The 18638-nt window shown below is 45.2% G+C and overlaps 1 protein-coding gene across 1 annotated transcript in view; it reads left to right on the top strand.

Annotated features, from left to right (window-relative positions):
• LOC138472557 (synaptotagmin-15-like) overlaps positions 1 to 11248 on the top strand; it is a 492423-nt gene extending 481175 nt beyond the window's left edge. The window contains exon 8 of the mRNA XM_069610789.1: positions 2864 to 11248. Within this exon, the coding sequence (XP_069466890.1) occupies positions 2864 to 3003 (140 nt within the window). The 3' untranslated portion in view covers positions 3004 to 11248. The remainder of the gene's footprint in view (positions 1 to 2863) is intronic.
• The last annotated feature ends 7390 nt before the right edge of the window (positions 11249 to 18638 follow it).

The following is an 18638-nucleotide window of genomic DNA, read 5'->3' as shown; positions in this document are numbered from 1 at the left end:
CCCACTCTGGTCACAACCACAGCATGGGCCAAGATTGCTAATATATATGGCACAGACACGTTATACCATCCGAGTATGCCGATTTGGGGCGCTCACTACATACCTCCTACCCTAGATAAAGAGTTAGCCACACAATGGGGTGCCAAGGGAATTGTGCGATGGGGCCAATTATTTAAAGAACAACGCTTTGTGACATGGGAAACTCTTGAAGATATAGTGGGAGACAACCCAAAACATAAGATGCAATACATACGCACGAGGTCCGCTATAGCTAAGGTATGGGTGGAATTTCCGGCAGATCCTCCATTAAATCTAGGGCTGGGCTATATGTTCACTGCGGGGAAGGGAAAGATATCAGCATCTACACTTTACAGAACTATTACTTAGACCGCCCACTAGTGGTACACAGCGCCAAGGCCAAGTGAGAGCAGGACTTGGGTCACCAAATCACTGATAACCAGTGGACACAGATATACATATTTCGTGTAACGCAAGATATAAGCTGATTCATTACAAAATTGTTCACAGGACACACTACACCCCAGCCAAACTGAAACGCATATACCCCACAGCTGAAAGTGTATGCCCCAGATGTAGTTGCAAGGAGGCAGACACTCTTCATATGTTATGGTTGTGTATACAGTTGAAAGATCATTGGGCCGAGATTTGCAAAGCATTAGACGACATGGCTGAACACCCTATTGAATGGTCCCCGATAATGTGTCTACTGGGGGCCACAGGGAAGATGAATCCAACATGGCGGAAATTGTTAAATGTATTGTGAGCCTACTGTTAGCCAAAAGGGCGATTTTGCTAAAATGGAAGAGTAACCCCCTCCCCTCACAAAGGGGGATTGGGACAAAGACATGGTATGGACACATGACACTGAAGAAACATACATAGATTTACTGAAAACAACCTCCAGACCCAGAAACATATGGACCAGATATAAACAACATCTGGCTGATATGGCTGCTGATGAAGACATGTAATGATATGCTCCGTCACCTGAAAACAAAGTATAAGCTGTGTAAATGATATATATTATAAGTGCTGTGAACCTGTGTGCAACAGTAAATAAAGTGTTTTTTTTTTAAAAAGAGTTTGAACAAGGGGGGACCACCAAAAAGCCTAGAGGTGGATTAAAAAGGACCCTAAACGTATCAGTGACATCTGTGCCCACTTTTCTTGAAACCACCTCTAACAATAATAAAGCCACACAGAGTGGAAGGGGGTACACCCCAGAAGTAGCAGAGAAGCAACAAAACCATAAGTGCCCTGGGTGGCAAAGGGACACTGTCCCCATTAACATCAAGTGGCCATGGGTCCACCCTGAGACAACAATATCCCTCCACCCCGAGCCAACAATACCCTGCCCTTCTTCCACCTTTGCAGATGTCTAGTGGTTAGGCAGATGGTGTGTCCAGGGCAAAGGTTACAACCGATAAGGTAGCAAGTAGGACTGGCCACGCTCCTATTACCTTCGCCAACACCAGTAAGGTATTAGTGGCCAGTACAGGGGTGTCAATATACTTACACAAGGTCCCCAGATATGCCCTAAACCTTCACAAACCCAGGGAAGCACTTTTAAACAAATGCATACATTGAATATGGATATGGATAGTAAGGGGCTGCTGATTTACATCCCGGGAGAAAATTGTAAGTTGCACTAGAATGCACCAACACGGGGGAAATGGCTTTGATTCTGTTAGAATTGACTTTAGAAAGATAGGTATGGCCAGAGGCTTAGCGAGCTTTGGCAGGAAATGCAATTCCACAGAGAACAGCATAATAGAACTTAGTGCCCACCACCTGGGCAAGACTGTTACCCCCATCCTCATGAAAACACGTCACAAGGGTCTGTGCTCTCGGGAGCAAATACCGTCCCATTGGGGAATAGGATTTTGGGTGATACCTCTTGGACTAAACTCCCACAGCTAATGATGCATTGATGTCCCAGCCCCCCCCCCTCGCAATCCAAATTGAGAATACTGTGCTGCAATCTGAGCGCCTTCCGGTATAGAACTAGGCCGGATGGTTGTACTCAATTTAATTAAATTTTCTTATGAATTAAATGCTACATTTTTACATTATTTGCGATGTCGTATATTTGTTGTGAAATACTTTTATGGTTCAATGCCGAATAAAAGTGTTGACTGAAAAAAAAAAGCAAAGGGAAAAAAGAAACCCCTGTGGAACACTACTGGCCATTGGTATTGTAGCAATGGTCTGATCATTCAAAATAAGACATGCATGGCGATTAGTTGTTAACTATTTCTTGACCGAGCCTGACACTGTCAACTAAGGGCAATTGTTCTGATACAATTTCATGGTCATGGCCGTGTCGGACTGGGACAAAACATGTGTTGGGGTAACAACAAAATATTGGCTCACCACCCTTATCACAAATCATAACATTTTACATGAAATTGTTTGAAGGTGTGAAATGGGTGCCTTATAATCCACATTGAGGCTAACATTATTTGAAACTACTAGCTGCACCAAACACTCAGTCATTACAGTTGCCCACATTGGCCCGGATAACTGGTCACACTGGCATAGTGGTTTATCACTTGGGTGTTGCATCATTACCCCATGGCCAGTCTGATCCTGGGTCCAGGCTCTCGATTGCTGCTGATAGATCCATCATACCATCATGACAATTAATGAAATCAATGAAAGATAAAACATTCCCGGCTGCTTTCGCTGCTTTTTTACGGTGTTATATTTGTGTTCCTCTGGTTGAATGAAAGTTAAGAAGATAGGAACTTGATGGGACAGCATGTACTATAATCTTGGAAAATATCCGTTTCAAGTAATGTGGTTCCATACTGATCAACAATGATCTTTTCCTTGTCCCCAGAAAGTCACCTGCTTGGCCGCGTCGTGGTTGGCCCATTCATGTACACCCGGGGCAAGGAGCTGGAACACTGGAACGAAATGCTCAACAAGCCCAAGGAGATGGTGAAACGATGGCACGCCCTCTGCCGCAGTGGCACCTGACGCACAGCACCATGCCGTAGAAGATGTGGAGGAAGCCGATGTGCATCGGCCATCGCGCACAATGGCATGTCGTTCATTTGAAATTTGTGCATCTCACACACTAAACTTGGGAAGCTTTTGAACATAAATACAGTATGTTTATGTATAATGAAGTTATTGCTGATGCAACCCATGGCGTGGTTAATATAGTTTGACATATTTGATGTGATGTTCCACTACACGGCCGAACAATGTTCACACATCTGGGGGAATACAGCACGCCGCTATTAAATGAAAAAGCATCGCCATCAAGGGGAGATTTGGTGACTGTTGAGCCCACAAGACTGACTAGCTTTCAAACAGGAACTTCATCTGCTGCCATTTTATGACAACGTTCCTACATCATCTCTTAAAAGGTATCAGGCACGGCATCACCAGATGATTGTGCCCATGGAAACCTCAAAGGTAAAGGACTGAGATGAAGCTGAAGCAAATATCTCTCGAAACACATTTTTTGACAAACCAGAAGAGTTATTAGCTTCTGTTCTTTACAGATACCTGACCAACAACAATAACACATGTATGCTTCTGCCTTGAGTCAAATGTTCTTGTTTTGTTCTTTTTTAAATCATAGTTCTGCTTGAGGCTGCACATCTGATATATCAGAAATGTCAATATACTTGAGTGTCCACTAACATGCACAGTTGAACGAAGGCTACTAGTGTTCCAGGCCAATCAGAAAGAGGACAATATATACCTTAGATGCTGGCCATGCGCCAGGCAGTTATTTACTCTGTGTGAGTCCCATGGTCATTTTGGAGGAACTTTCACAAGCTGGTCAGGCATTTGCAACCACATAGTATAACCGCAATGAGTTGACAGCAGTCATGCTGCGTGACAGTAATACTGTTGAGTTTCTAGCTAGCGCCTATTGATTCATATCTCCTACTTCCGGGGCTGTAATGCTAACAGATCTACAAACAGCGTCAGCCCTATCCTCCACCGAACCACACGCAACATCAATTAATTCTCACTGATTGAAAGCGACCCAGCAAAGAGCGTTCTTTGATCCCAGTGATTCACCGAGGTCCTGGATGAGGACTTTCTGGGCCAAACAGCAAAAGAATATAACAATCCCCTGCCAGTTGACAACATCTTGAAAGGCTTCCTCTTCTGAGGGCTACGTCCACATCATGCAAGAAATGAGTCCAAACAATCTACAAAAAAAAGAACCTCACTGGATAAACACACTTACATCACGACTGTCCAAAGGCAATCATTTCTTAGTTATTGAAAGGGCAACGAAATTGATAATGGCACAACATTAGCAGTTCAAGGAATTCAACAAAACCTTTAAAATTTCAATTCCACGTTAGATCCTACCAAGACCCATCACCATTAACTATGCCAGCTAGGGCGGGTGGGAGTTGTAGATCAAAACATCAGGAGATCTGAAGATTGCAACCCCTGGAGTAGGAAGCCATCCAAGGTGAACCCAACAAGCATACTATTACTGCCTTCATGCGCCTATAGGCATGTCTATCACCATCACACAGAATCTTTCATTCCAACAGACTTAGAGAGAGAGCAAAGCTGGAAGACTTTGCATCAGCACTTGCCACAGTCACCGTTCACCTCCAGTCAAGAACCTCCCTCACTACGTCTGTGCAATATATACAATGCATATTTTCTAAAGATCATGACCTGTCATTGAAACCCATGCTGTTTGCTGACAGAATTTAATTTTATATTCATATTTTTAAAAAAAACAGAGGATACCATCTGCTTCATGTCAAATGCCCTGAAGTCTTTGTGGCATGTATAGGAAAGTGAATAATTAAACTGAGCACCATCAAACCTGTAAGTCATTACTCCAGGTCCCTGCCACATGCCCAGCCCACCCTCTGATCACTACTCCTCAAAGTTCTGCCACAACTACGCCAAGTCTGATCTATCTACTCGTACACATATTGCAATGTGAGCTTGCAGGTCAATGCTGTAACCAGAGGAGTCTTCTTCGACATGACACAGCTCAGAGAGATCATCTGTTACGACCCCCCAGCAGGGTCAGGCACACTAATCAATGGTACATCTCATTTTGCCAATGCCTTAAACATTGGGGCACAGGGATCACAGATCACCAACCTTTAAAAGTGACAGCAGAAAGTCCAAGAATTCAACTCAAGTTTATATGGATGCCTTCAACTGCTGTGGCGCCCCTGCCCAACCTAACTCTACAAAACTATCCTCACATAATGGTCTTATGGGCCCCATAGGTTGACACTATATGAGGGACCAGTCTACCTACATCCAGGTACATCAGCCAGGAGGTGGATGTTTATCTGCTGAGCCTGTTAGCTCTGGAGCATCCTTTCCCTGATCCTCTTCATGGATGTCATTAAATCCTTCCTGTTGTTCTAATGCATTACACCCCAAAGCAGCAGTGAATCCGATCGCAATCCTGTGCAGAGATATGCCTTGGGCAAATTCATTTGGAAGTGCTTGCTACAAAACACTTAAATTATAAATAAATTGAATCAAATTTTGAGAGAGGAAATGACTGTTGTCCCTGAATTAATTCCAACAGTACAATTTGCCTACATTTTTTCCACTCATGGCCACCCTCGCAGGTGAAAAAGAGCGTGGCAGGCCAGAAGGCATGGGGCGGGATTGCAAAGCTGAGACAGGGATGTCAGTACAGGAAAAGGATATTTTCTAGATGTTTGTGAAGTATTTTCCACAAAATCCAAAGGCGAGAACACCCAGAAACATAAACAGATAATGCTCTGATTACTTATCGGCAAGCTGCATTACTACTAGTTCGGCTCTTCTTTGCCACCGTATATGCTCTTTGAAAGTGATCCACTTTCTGACAGAAGCCATTCCCGAAGCTGTTTTCGTTGTGGCCTCTCCCCTACCTTCATCAAGGGTAGGGGCCGGTCATAATTACTGTGACACAGAAGAATAAGGCAAGAAGTAATGAAGATTACTGATAAGTAATCAGAACATTACCATCCTGGTCCCAGTAATTACTCTATCACACATACCAAATACAGTAGATTGTGCTCAAAATCTCTATGGGAAAGGGCTGACCACACCAAAGTCGGGAATCTGAAATGGAGATCAGAGTGAAATGGAATGGCAAAAAAATGGCATGCCATCCGGAACCCTGACAGGGTAGCCAGGACACCCACAAATATCCTGAGCCAACTAAAGGAAATATTCTAGAAGAATGAATACTGAAAAACATACTAAAATAAAGGATCCACTTGAGTTTTGTATTGACCACTAAAGGAAGGTCCCAAGTGACAATTCAAAACTGTGCACCTTTAGTTTCAAATCATGCGCCCAGTTAAGTCTGGAGGGCAATGAAACAGGAAACATCACGTCATGCTCCCATGGGCTCTGCACAGAGGCCTACTCCTGACCATGCATGGTCGGTAAACTGTAAAGTGCTTACCCTACCAGGGTCAAAACAGCCTCAGTAAACATCCTGCATCAGGTTGATGCATCCCCGAAGGGATAAAGGCAGGAGCTAACTACTTTCCAGCTCCACATTATATAAAGAGAACCAGCGCCCACGGTTACTTGTCAAACCCTGGCAAAAGCTCTCTCTCATCTCTTCCTCTGCTTATGCAGTTCCTACCTGACACTCTCCCATACTCTTCTTCAGCTAGAAACCTCTGCATCATCTATGACCCTTCTCACACCTTCTCTCCTTTCACCTCCTAAACTAGACAGCAGCTTGCCTCAACCTCCTAAATATTAGGAAAATTAGGCACCTCATTTCTTTCAACACTGCCAAGCATCTCTTAACTACTCTTTTCTTAACTGGACTACTGTGCAAGCATCCTCTTCGGTCTCCCCAACTATGCTTTCTTTCCTCTCAACAAGATCATTAACTTTGCTACCAGGATTCTCTTTGTACTCCCTCACTTCACACCTGCATCCCCATACCGTCACCAGGCTGGCTGGCTGACGAAGCACAACAGGGCAAGATTTAAATGTCTTCTGGTTCACAAATCTATCCACGGGAAGGCACCACTGTGTCCATCCTCCTCTATCCAATCCTGCAAACCCTCTCATAATCTCTGCTCTGCCTCCTTGATTACTCTTGTGGCTCCTCAGCCTCTATGTGCTTCCTCTTGCTTCCGCTCTTTCTCTCTTCTTGCTTCACTTGCATGGAATTCTCTTCCCCTGGACATCCGAGAAACAGTCCACACGCATTTGTTCAAAACTAAAATAAAAGCCTACCTGCTCACCTCCGAGTTACTCTCTTAAACTACCTCTCATCTGCCTGCTAGTTAACATTTTTCCCTTGCCTCTAACCTGCCTCTGCCCCTCACTTCCATTGTAGCCACTCTTGCACTTCACCCATCATGGACACATCCCAAGCACAGCTGGCTATACCACGTACCTGCACTTAAAAATGACCAATGGTCATTGTCCTTAATCTATGTATGTCTACTTATGTATTGTCCCCAGTGACTGTTCCATTTACTCCCCTCCATAACCTGCTCAGAATGTCCTTCAAGCTCACCCCATTGTAAGAAGCTCACTGCTTCCCGTCAAATCGATTTATCTATTGTACGTTCTTTTGTGCTCAAAATAGCATTGTTCCTCCTGTATATAAATACATAAATAAATGCGCTTTGGATTAAGGCGCTATATAAATAACACATTATTATCACTATCATTATCATTAAATAAATAAAGATAAATACAGGAGACTACTACTTTTCAGCTCCACAATATAGGGCGAGAATTAACCCCCCAATCCCACCACACGGGGTCACTTATCAAACTGACCATTAGAGAATACATTTTGTGCTGAATGAATCAAAAGGAAGACATGTTTTGCATGCTCTTGCAGTTGTTATGGCAGAAGTGGGACCCAATCAATCTTCCCTATACAACAGACAAGCGCCTCAACACAGGACCGGACCAACAGGCGGTTGGCCGATATCTGTGTTATCATCCAGGCCCCATTTCTATGATAGGGAGCCTAGTTATAAATCTCCACAAGGGGCTACACCTCAACGTATTCTGCTGTAATCATGCATACAGAGCTATCTCGCTCAATGGTATCATAATCGAGTCATCCCAGTAGCAGAAACTCAATCAGGCAGCAAACAAAGAAAAATGCAATACTAGATGCCTCCCAGCGACACCGGAGAAATGCCAGGTCCATAAAAAAGGCAAACTCCTCATCTCCTATGGCAGCGTGGCATAGCTGGGAGGAAACAATATGATGCTATAGCCACATGCCCTATCCTAAAGGATCAAGAGGAAGGACATGTCTGCCAATGGACGATTATAGATTCCTTAATCAGGGTTCATTGTAATTCCAGAAGACAAAAATAAATATCCCTCAGGAATCCAACAGACCGTCTCTCCTTCACACCTGACCTACCCACTGCCTTACATATGGAACTCTTGTATCATCAGGAGAAGTTGTCACCAGGAGACCCAGACTAGGTGCTTAGAAGGTGTACTCACCACTCCCAAGTCCAAGCAGAGACATTGAAACCCAGAATTGGACAACCCAAAGCTGAAGACATATCCCCTGTTGGGATTAATTTAATAGTCCCATGGCCCCACACCAACCCGGACCTGAGTGGCTGTTGTCGCTTCTCTACATGGGCCTGATATCTCATGGATCCCTCCCGATGTCCTCTGTACTGCTGACCACAGACAAGACCATTGAAACAACAGCAATTACTATCATGACAGAAAATTACCATTGACACTGAATATGGTGGTTCCCTTGCCCATGTAACCCCTTAATAGGAAAACAGAACGATACTGCCTTTGCTGTTATCATCTATCCCACCCTGGAGAATCCTGGAAAAGTAAAGCAGGACAGCTTAATATAAGTAGTTTTACAAGTACCACAATTCCACGCAGGGTGATCCCCAAAGCCCTGACTCTAGAATGGTTCTTTATTCTCACATTCACCCAGCAAAGAGACAGATCTCACATTTCCTTTCTGTATAGCACTCAGAAATGAATGGGGTTCTTTTACAACATACGATGTAGAAGAAACGCCTGCAGGCAGAACACCCCAAATGTTCCCAGCAAGCGCAACTTGCATCTCAACGTGACACCACAACATATTCAAACATAACGTTTACATCGCTTGACAACTGTAAACACAGCAAATAGCATGCAAGCATTTGCCAGCGTCTCTGGTGCCATAGACCTCCGATGCAGCTCAACCCCAGGGCCTGCCAGTTGCAGGCCCAGATAGAACCATCCAAGGCCACACCCAGGCACTCGGCACCCCTCGCTCTCCACCCAGCTGGAACCCTAGAGACTCACCACATACTCACCAGGCCCAGGGCCACCCTCCCCATCGACATCTAAGCCCAGTAGGGTCTGAGGGGTAAATAAAATGAGCAGAGAAGACCCACAAATCCCAACGACAGGATCATAATTCCAGAAAACAATTAGGCCTGCCATGCAGTACTCATCAGAGTTCACTGTCCTAAGGAAGGAAAGTCAAACGGGGATTCTAGGTAAGGTAATAGGCTCCTATATCCCGAATGAGAGGAGAGAGGGATCACAAAAAAGAAAAAGAATGTAGTGTGAATGGATTCTGTCGGAAAGTAGATCACCTTCAAGTAGTGTGATGAAAGAGGGCAGCCACTCAAAATCTTGCAACTTGGGAAGGGTCGGGCTGGGGGGTCAGGACTTGCGCCGTGTTGGCACTGGTAAGAGAGATTGAGTGAGTGTGTGAGTGCGGGGTTGGGGTGGGAGGTGGATAGGGGAAGCTGAGACGGAGCTCTTGAACAGGAATGTCATTTCACCAAAATAACAGGGGCAGCGGAAGTGACAAAACATGACCCTTGACCTATGATGACATCACAGGAAGTGATGTCATTTGACCCCGCACCGAAGTGACTTCACGGGTAGTGATGGTACACAACTGTTTACCCCTTGACAAAACAGGAAGTGGCATCACAGAGCATTGTTTCTAAGTACACTATGAAAAATATGGTTACAATATTACTGTAACTACTGAAAAAAACATGCTATAACTGCAACTTGCCAAAAGCAAAATACATAGTCCGAAATGGATGCTTATTCTACTCTAAATGCTTTTTGGAGGCTGTTGTCTGCATTGTGAATTTGATGTGTTTAAGAACAGACCAAATCAGTGGCTCACCCACGAAAGTGTGCCAGAAATGAACCATTAATGGGTCTTGCATGGCATTGGCCACAGCACGGGAACTTCCATTTGTAAAAAAATGTAATTAAATTTTAAAAAGTGTGTTTTTTGTAAAGTTATTTTTTAGGGGTAGCAAGGGAGACCACAAGAGTAGCAAGGGGGACCTCAGGGGTCGACCCCCTAAATGACATCCCTGCTCTTGAATTTCGCCTAACTCCCAAAAGGTCGTATCTAAACAAGCTGAATAAGGAGGTTTAACAAATGAGAATATTTCTAGGTGTACTTTGATTCTCTTTTAGCCATTTTGAGTTGTCAACATACTATATTACATTACACAGTTGGTAGCCATTACTTGATAAACACCTGGCTGTGTTTGTTGTATAATAAAAAGCATGATCGACATATTTTACCATTGTAATACATGTAGATATGGATATGATACTCTCAGATCCTGCAAACGTCTAAACGCCAGGGCATACGGCACTTCCGCCACACACTAGCATCGGCGCTTAACCGCCTAGAGGGGGCGCTGTACGCGGACATCTTAGCTCCGTGCCCGAATTATAGATGCACTTTGCGGCAGCGTGTTAACAAATGTGCCACTGACGTGTTCAGTGGGGACACAGATGCCCCAGGCAAACAAATTTGCAAAACATGTTTGCCCTCAGGTAATTGTTTCCTTGCTGCAAGTGCGAAACTACTGCACCAACGCAACTAGTCATTTATGCTTCCGTGCAAAGCCACGTTTTTGTTGAACGTCGCCTGTATTCGATTTGTATTGTGTTAGAAAAATACAAAATGCAGTGGTTTTACAAAATAATATGCGTATTGAATGACTTCTTTTTGCACAATATGTGTTTTGTCAGGACAAGGCTCTGATAAATTGTAATTACACCAACAATGTTACAGGTTATGACTATAGACTGGAAAACAAGCGAAGGACTCTTAAAAAAGGTCTCCATGGAGGATGCCTAGACATGTAGCTTCTGATAGTGTGTGCATAGGTTTAAAGAGCTGCTCTCATTTATGAAACAATATGTTGGCTGCGGATATGTGTACATACTGATAAAAGTTTGCAATCTAGCAGAAATTGGAGTTTATAAATGTGTCTGCTTGTTTTATAAAAAAGGAACCATGTTTTGCGCCAGTCCATATTACAAAGAATATTCTGCAGCCGGGCAAAATGGAGCAATAGGTTTATCACACATTTAAATGCTTTGGTGATAGAAATGGAATAAAAATTAGATGTTGCTCCAAAATTCACTTAGACCAACTAACATGAAGCTTTGCAGCAGGGCAGCAAAAGGATCAACATGACATTTCATTTTTTTTTTTTACCAATTATGCCTTTCTCAACTTTTAAAATATGAAAGATGGGTCTATGTGCAAGCCAAACTCTGTTTCTCATTGTTGCCTTGTTGCCAAACAAATCTGTTTGCAATATGTATTTCAGCAGCAGCTGTTTCACACATCCACTATTTTGTGGCTTTTGTATAGGGACTGTATAAGCATTTGTCAGGCATTTTCATCGCCTGCCCACTTATTCTTACCATTTAGTAGGTATTGGAATCATATGCAAGACCCCAGCAGGGAAGGAGACAGGCACCACAAAGGCAGCGATGTGTGCTGCCGAGGGCACCCATACCACATGTCTGCCCATGCCCTTCGACACTGACGGACAGTCAGTTAGTGACACTCTATCGCTTGAACCGTCCCACCATGACACACCTGCTCACCCTGATTGAGGCTAATCTCCAGAGCTCCACTGCAATCAGAACTGCCATCCCCTTTGGTAAAGCTTGTGTCCGTCCGACAATTCTGTGCCACAGGCATATTCCAGCGAACTGTAGGGACGTTGCATGAGATGTCTCAGCCAACTATTTCAAAAGTGCAGAAACAAGTCCTAGATGCCCTCACGACGTATGCTCATCAGCACACCTCCATGCCCAACACCCAGGTGCAGGTGCACGCAGAAAAGGCAAGTTTCTAAGCTATTGCTCATTTCCCCAACACCATAGCGGTAGTGGATTGCACACATGTGGCATTAGTGGCCCCCATGCAACGGAGCAGGCATACCGGAACAGGAAACAGTTCCATTCCATGAATGCCCAAATTACATGTGATTCCGACTCACAATCAGCCTCTGTTGTGCCTGATACCGTGGTGCCACACATGATGCCATGATACTGAGGAACAGCAGCCTACCAGCATACATGGTTACACACAGAGGACAGCGTACCTAGCTTGTGGGTAAGTATTAGTAGTCAATCTGCCAAAAACATAGCACTGTGACACACATGGAAAACGGAATGAGAAGTAATGTGGGCAAACTACATGTCCCATAATGCATCACAAGAAAGCACTGAATAGGAAATGAACCATCACTGACTTACCCCAGTACACATACTGATCTCAGTCGACTCAACGTGACATCTTGTCATGCAAGGTAGCAGAACACAATCAGTGACACCAACCAAGACACCTGCCAAAGATATTCCCTGCCAATGCATGGTCATGGGGCTGTATCAAGCATACCGCCATCTCCATAGTGTCAACTACATGGGTGACGTCAGCGCATAGACAAAAACATGATGAATGATGTGTCATAAACTATGAATGACTGAAAGTGCGCTGTGAGGAGCCAGGAATGAGATGCAGAAAAAGGGGACTCATGTTTGTGGATACAAACATTTAATGAAATAATAATGAGGTTTGGAAAAAGGCCTCAATGTCCCTAATCTAGGAGGCAATTCTCTACCTCAACTAAAAACGAAGGGTCTGTCCTTTGTCAAGATGTCCAAAGCAAAAATGTCCTGTGTCTGAAATGTTATCCTAGCCCTCTCACACTAAAAATAACTATATGTTGCTAAGGATGATGCGTTTGGCTTGAAAAGTGCACTCCAACAGAATATTCCAATGGATAGTGTTCACAGTTCCAGGGGATGGCTCGCCCTTCACTAAAGCAAAAAGTTCAAAAAAAATAGTCACATTCCTGTAGCCCAAGTGGAATACACCCTCCTCTTGGTATTGCAATTCACTCCCGGGGAAATGACTCCCATATTCAGGTTTCCTCCTCAGGCAATGCAGTTCAAAATCTTAAGGGTATGAATCCTTTTTTAAAATGCCACAACTTGGGTGCAGGTCCCAGACTCACACAACACCTGGTATACTTCCCTGCCAGTTCTTTTGCACAGTTCCTTTCAAGAAGGGGTATTGCTCTTCCTTTCTGTTTTGCTTCAATTCCTTAGCCCACCTGGCATACTCTCCTGCCAAGCATTTGTACAGTTCCTAAGGGGAATTGCACTTCCTTTCTGTTTTGATTCAACTCTCTAGTTTGACGGGTATATTCTCCTGCCAGACCTTTCAATTTCAACTTTATGGGTGCGAGTCCCACACTGGGTGTTCACCTGGTGTACTCTCCTGCCAGAAATTTCAACACAACAGTCAACAACTTTGGGACCAAGGGGGTATTTAGCTTCCCCAAGTGCCCTTTTTCATTTGGGACACTTGTATTTTCCTTCTTCCTCAACTACTGGGACTATGGAGATTAGCCACATTGCAAATTGTAGGGATTCGCCTCCCACTTGTGCTTAGGAGTGCCTTCTCCCACTCCCACCTGGTGCCCCAGCCTTCTACTATGGGCTCACTGGTGCTCGAATGGCTTCCATAGCTTTTCCGACCCCTGTTCGAGTCCTGCTTCATGCCTGCTCTCTCTTCGGTTCAGACAGCTCAGCTCTATGGCTTCCCTTTGCCGGCATGAAGCTTCCCCTCTGCTTTACGTCCCTCATCTGTGTCTCCGGTGCCTGTGGGGGTGCGCCACCAACACAGACACTGCCTTTCCTGCTCTCCATCCTGCTCTTTAGCTTCGCTCATTTCCTTCTTTTTCTCCATGGTTCACTCGCGTCTCTCTGCTTGTCGGTCAACATGACAGCTTGGCTTACTAGGCGTAGGCTAGCTGGTCAGATCTCCCTGTGTTGCTCAGCTGTACCGTCTTTACACTTCTGTGATGAGAAAGGGAGATGCTCAGAGCCAATCGGATTTCTCCAACTACCAGACTTCTTGTTTCAATTTAATGGAGCAAACTTCATACTGGTTGTCCTCTTCCTTGTGTCAGTGTTTGTCATTAGGTTAGTTTCAGAATATTGAAGGACACCGTCAAGAGGCTATGTGAGTTGCTGAGGGTCATTATTACAATATGCCATCAAAGCATGTGGAATTAAGGGGATATGCCTAAAAGGGAAAGAGGGATACCATGTCTCATCCGAACTGTCTCACTCCCCCTCTGAGGGTCGCCTCCCCCAAGTGATCAGGTAGCAGCTGCCATCCCCTGGCCACATGGGGAGACGCTACCTCCGGGAAAGAAGTGATGACATCATCAGATTCATCACAGCACTCTGTAGGCCACGGCCGCTCCACCACACTGGATGCAAGGTGTGTCATTCACATGCACAGATGAGCACACATAGGCCAATGGCACAATACACCCATATACATGTATATCAACAGACAAACAGCCATTTCCAACACTGTACATTCAATTTCTTGAAGGTTATCCACAGTTACCCTGGCTGATGTACCTCTGGAGTCTGTCTATAATGAAGCCTACAGGAGAACCAGGACATGCATTGAGCACATCTTCAGACTGCTGAAGGCTAGATTCAGGGGCCTCTACCAAATAGGTGGAGCACTCATGTACAGCCCTAAGAAAGTGTGTAAAATCATAGTGCTATGCGCAATGCTGGACAACATGTGCATATAAAGGAACATACAAATGCCTCCAGATGAGGACAATGCCCGCCCTGGCTCTGGGGAGGAAGACGTTGCAGGTGAATACAGGTCACCTCAGGACATTCGTGGGGAGGTGAGGGAAAAACAAATGGTCCGCTGTTACCTCATGGACAATTTTCTTTTTTAATAAGCACAACAGCACCTCTGACATCACTGATGATTCACTAAATGCACATGTATCACCACCATAGTAAAACACTGTACAAATTGTCTAGACTCAATAGTGATTTATTTTCAAATCAACAAACCCTGATACCCAACTCGATAACCCACCTGATACCCTGATCCCCAACTCCATCATCCACACACACCCTGAGCCTGTCCCACGTGCTGATCCACTAGCGTTTCCTTTTGTACTCTTTTTGTCTTTTTGCGCAGGCAGGGGAACATGAGACGTGCAGCGCTGGGAGTGCCTGGGTGGCGTGCTAGCCAGCGACCCCTCAGTGTGGGTGGCTGGCATGGAACTGACTGGCTCACTGCACCAGAGGTGTTGCATGATGAGATTGATTCCTCCGGCCATTGTCTGATGTGAGGCCGAGATTTGTTCTGCAAGCTCCCTCACCCTCTGGTTGATGAGGCTGTTACATGCATTTGTGTGCACTGTATTCCGGCACAGCCAATCAATGGTTGTGGCCACCTTCCATAAGGCCCCCTGGATCATGCCATGCATGGCCTGTGAATGGCACAGTTGCTCCTTTGCAATGGCGCGCATTTCAGACTGTCTTTCCTTAATTCAATCCAGCCGCTCCCAAATGGCTTGCAATGTGGGGCCCTGCACTGGCACAGGAGATGGTTGGAGGCCCACACCCTCATTGTGGGATGCCCGGCCTGCCTGGTCTGCATGGTCATCCGTGTCATCTGACTGCTCGGAGTGGAGGGCACAGCGAGATGATAACAGAGAGTGGGAGGACCGCATGGCCGAGAGAAATGGGGAAGAGTCTGGTGAGAAGTGTCTCACAGGTGAACAGGAAGGACTGGAGTTGGATGAGGAAGATTCCGATTGCACAGTGGGAGCGGGTGCAGTAGGCTGGGCACATGCCTGGATACTGTCAGTACTCTGGCCGGTGTGTACTACTCCTGAATCCCTAGCAGTGGTGGGGGGTGACCCTGTTGCAGGTGCGGCACCCGTAATGGCCTGAGTAGGCCGGTGTGCCAATAGTCATGGAGGTGGACGGCACTGTCCCCTTGGATTTTTTCCTTTAGGTGACTCTCCCACTCCTGGCCGAGGCATGGCCTGTGGCCTTTGTAGCGCTTTCTGGTGCCGGTGTGCCAGAGGTACTGGCACCTCCAGGGAGTTCCTGGGTGTCTTGTGTGCCTGTTGGGAGACATGAAATTGTGTGTCAATTTAATTGGTTTACAAAAAACCTTAACAAAGTGGAAAATAGTAAAACAGTACATATCATTAAAAAGAACAAAACTATTTGTAAAAATTAAATAAAAATCAAATGCACCAATCATGAACACGAGACACATTTAAAACATCCACCTAGTAGCAGCACTGTAATTTTACAGAATTACAAAAAATATTGATTTATCCCTATTAATAAAACCGAATGAATTCAGGAAGTATAAAATTGATAATAATTCTTACTACCCTATGCACATAGATTCCATTATAGATTCATAGGCAAATATAATTACATTACTTTAACCCAAATTCACAGACTTCAAAAAAGATGCATCAGCTATCCCTTCTGAAATACTGTGCATACTAACACATCGTCTCCATAAGGATTCTGCTCCTAACCATATTATGGAGTATAATAGTGGTGTTTGCATTACCTTGGAGCTTCGTTTTGCAGTTTGAACTCTACCCTGCTATTCACAGCATTGCGAGCTGCAGATAGCTCTTGCTGTGGCCCCTTCTGCTTCCTGGAGGAGGCGGAGCCACGCTGCATCACGTGACGGATCACGTGACTTATCCGGACCTTTTATTCAGCCGTGAGTCAGCTGAGCTGTGTGTTTGCATTACCTTGGAGCTTCGTTTTGCAGTTTGAACTCTACCCTGCTATTCACAGCATTGCGAGCTGCAGATAGCTCTTGCTGTGGCCCCTTCTGCTTCCTGGAGGAGGTGGAGCCACGCTGCATCACGTGACGGATCACGTGATTTATCCGGACCTTTTATTCAGCCGTGAGTCACCCTCGCGGCGTTAAGCCCGGCAGGGAAAAGCCCATCAGCTGTTGTGCGGCTGTTAGGCGCTGGTGGTGCCACATTCACTCGGGAAGTGCGCCTATGTGCAGACTGTGGCAGGAAGACAAGAAGGCAGCAAGGTAACTGCAAGATCTATTTATTCTGAAAAGATCTGTATATCAACCTGGTACTTCTGAAATCTTAGTAATTCGGCCTGGTCTTACTGACTAACTGTTCACAATGGCACACTCACCGGTCTCAAAGCTCTCGCCATATAGGACAGGGGTGGGCTGCTACCCCGAGGTAGCCATTACATGCAGCACTGCCTCATTTGAAAATATTTTACAAACAAATGTGGAAACGGCTGAGGAGGTGGTGAACGGATCAAGTATAGGAGAAGGGGAAGGCTCCCACACACAGCTTCACCTACAGCCCCAACAGTCTTCCAAGACCCCGGATATATCAGTGTCCCCCATCGAAATTGAAAATCAGGGACTTTTTAATAGCACAATGGTCATTGACGATAGGGGCCAGAACGCGAAACCACAAATAGGACTGTCCCCCAAGGCCACAGTGTGGGAGGTTTCGCCCAATTCGATTCCCTTAAATTCTACTCTCTCCTCCCCAAAGGACTTGGGCGCAACTTATGATGATGAGACGGGTTCTCGAAGGCCAACCGCACCTCCTGTTGTGAACCCCTTTGTCTTCGGTTCCTTAAATGGGAACAAAAGAGATCAGCCTCCAGCAAAAAAATCGGACAATGGTTGGAAACCCTTCGGGATTTCCTTACTGAACACCGATTTCCACACAAACTATTCAAGTACGAACCAGCAAAACAGGGTGACTATTCGAGAGTGTCTTCTGGACCCCTCTACGCCACGGTCTAGATCCCAACAAATGGCCACCCCAGGGTCGTACACATTTATCCCTGAGCGTAAGGGGTCATCACCAAATAAATGGGGGGGGGTCTCTTGCCTCAGTCAACAAAACTTTACCTCATGGACCCCCACAAAGATTCCATAAAGGAATATTCCCCCAGCAAGCGCTGTTTCCAAGTAAACGGCAAAGAAGACAACCCTCTCCCACAGACGAGGATCTCTTGTCCGTCTTGGAATCAACTCAAGGAGATGCTCCTTCTAAAAAGGATCCCCAAATCGATCCTGGAATGATCACAGCTTTTGCTCTTGTAATGGCCCCCTTTATGAAACTTATTGAGTCACAAAATGATCAGCTTCGGGACCATACGACAACAATCGCAATGATGTTTTCTAAAATGATCTTTATAGAAGGCTTTGTTTCGGCAATTCAGTCGAAACTCGAAAAAAATGACGAACATACGACAAACATTTTGAAAAGTATCATCGAGCCAATCATAAAAGAAAAAGAAATAAGAAGATCGGAAAGGACAAGTCTCAGGTTAGGGAGTGCAGGTGGCCCGGAGAGTGGTCCGGCTTCCCTGGAACAGACTCATAACCAGCAGGTGGTTCTGTCTACAAAGAGTACTTTTGAGGAACTTTCCACTACTAAATACAAGGACAGTTCTACCAACACGGACCCTGCTGTGCG

This window comes from Ambystoma mexicanum, chromosome 8, assembly GCF_040938575.1.
Source record: "Ambystoma mexicanum isolate Mex_15411 chromosome 8, UKY_AmexF1_1, whole genome shotgun sequence".
In the NCBI taxonomy this organism is placed as follows: Eukaryota; Metazoa; Chordata; class Amphibia; order Caudata; family Ambystomatidae; genus Ambystoma; species Ambystoma mexicanum.
Note: the sequence above shows the minus strand (reverse complement) of the source record. Positions and strands in the feature narration are given on the sequence as shown.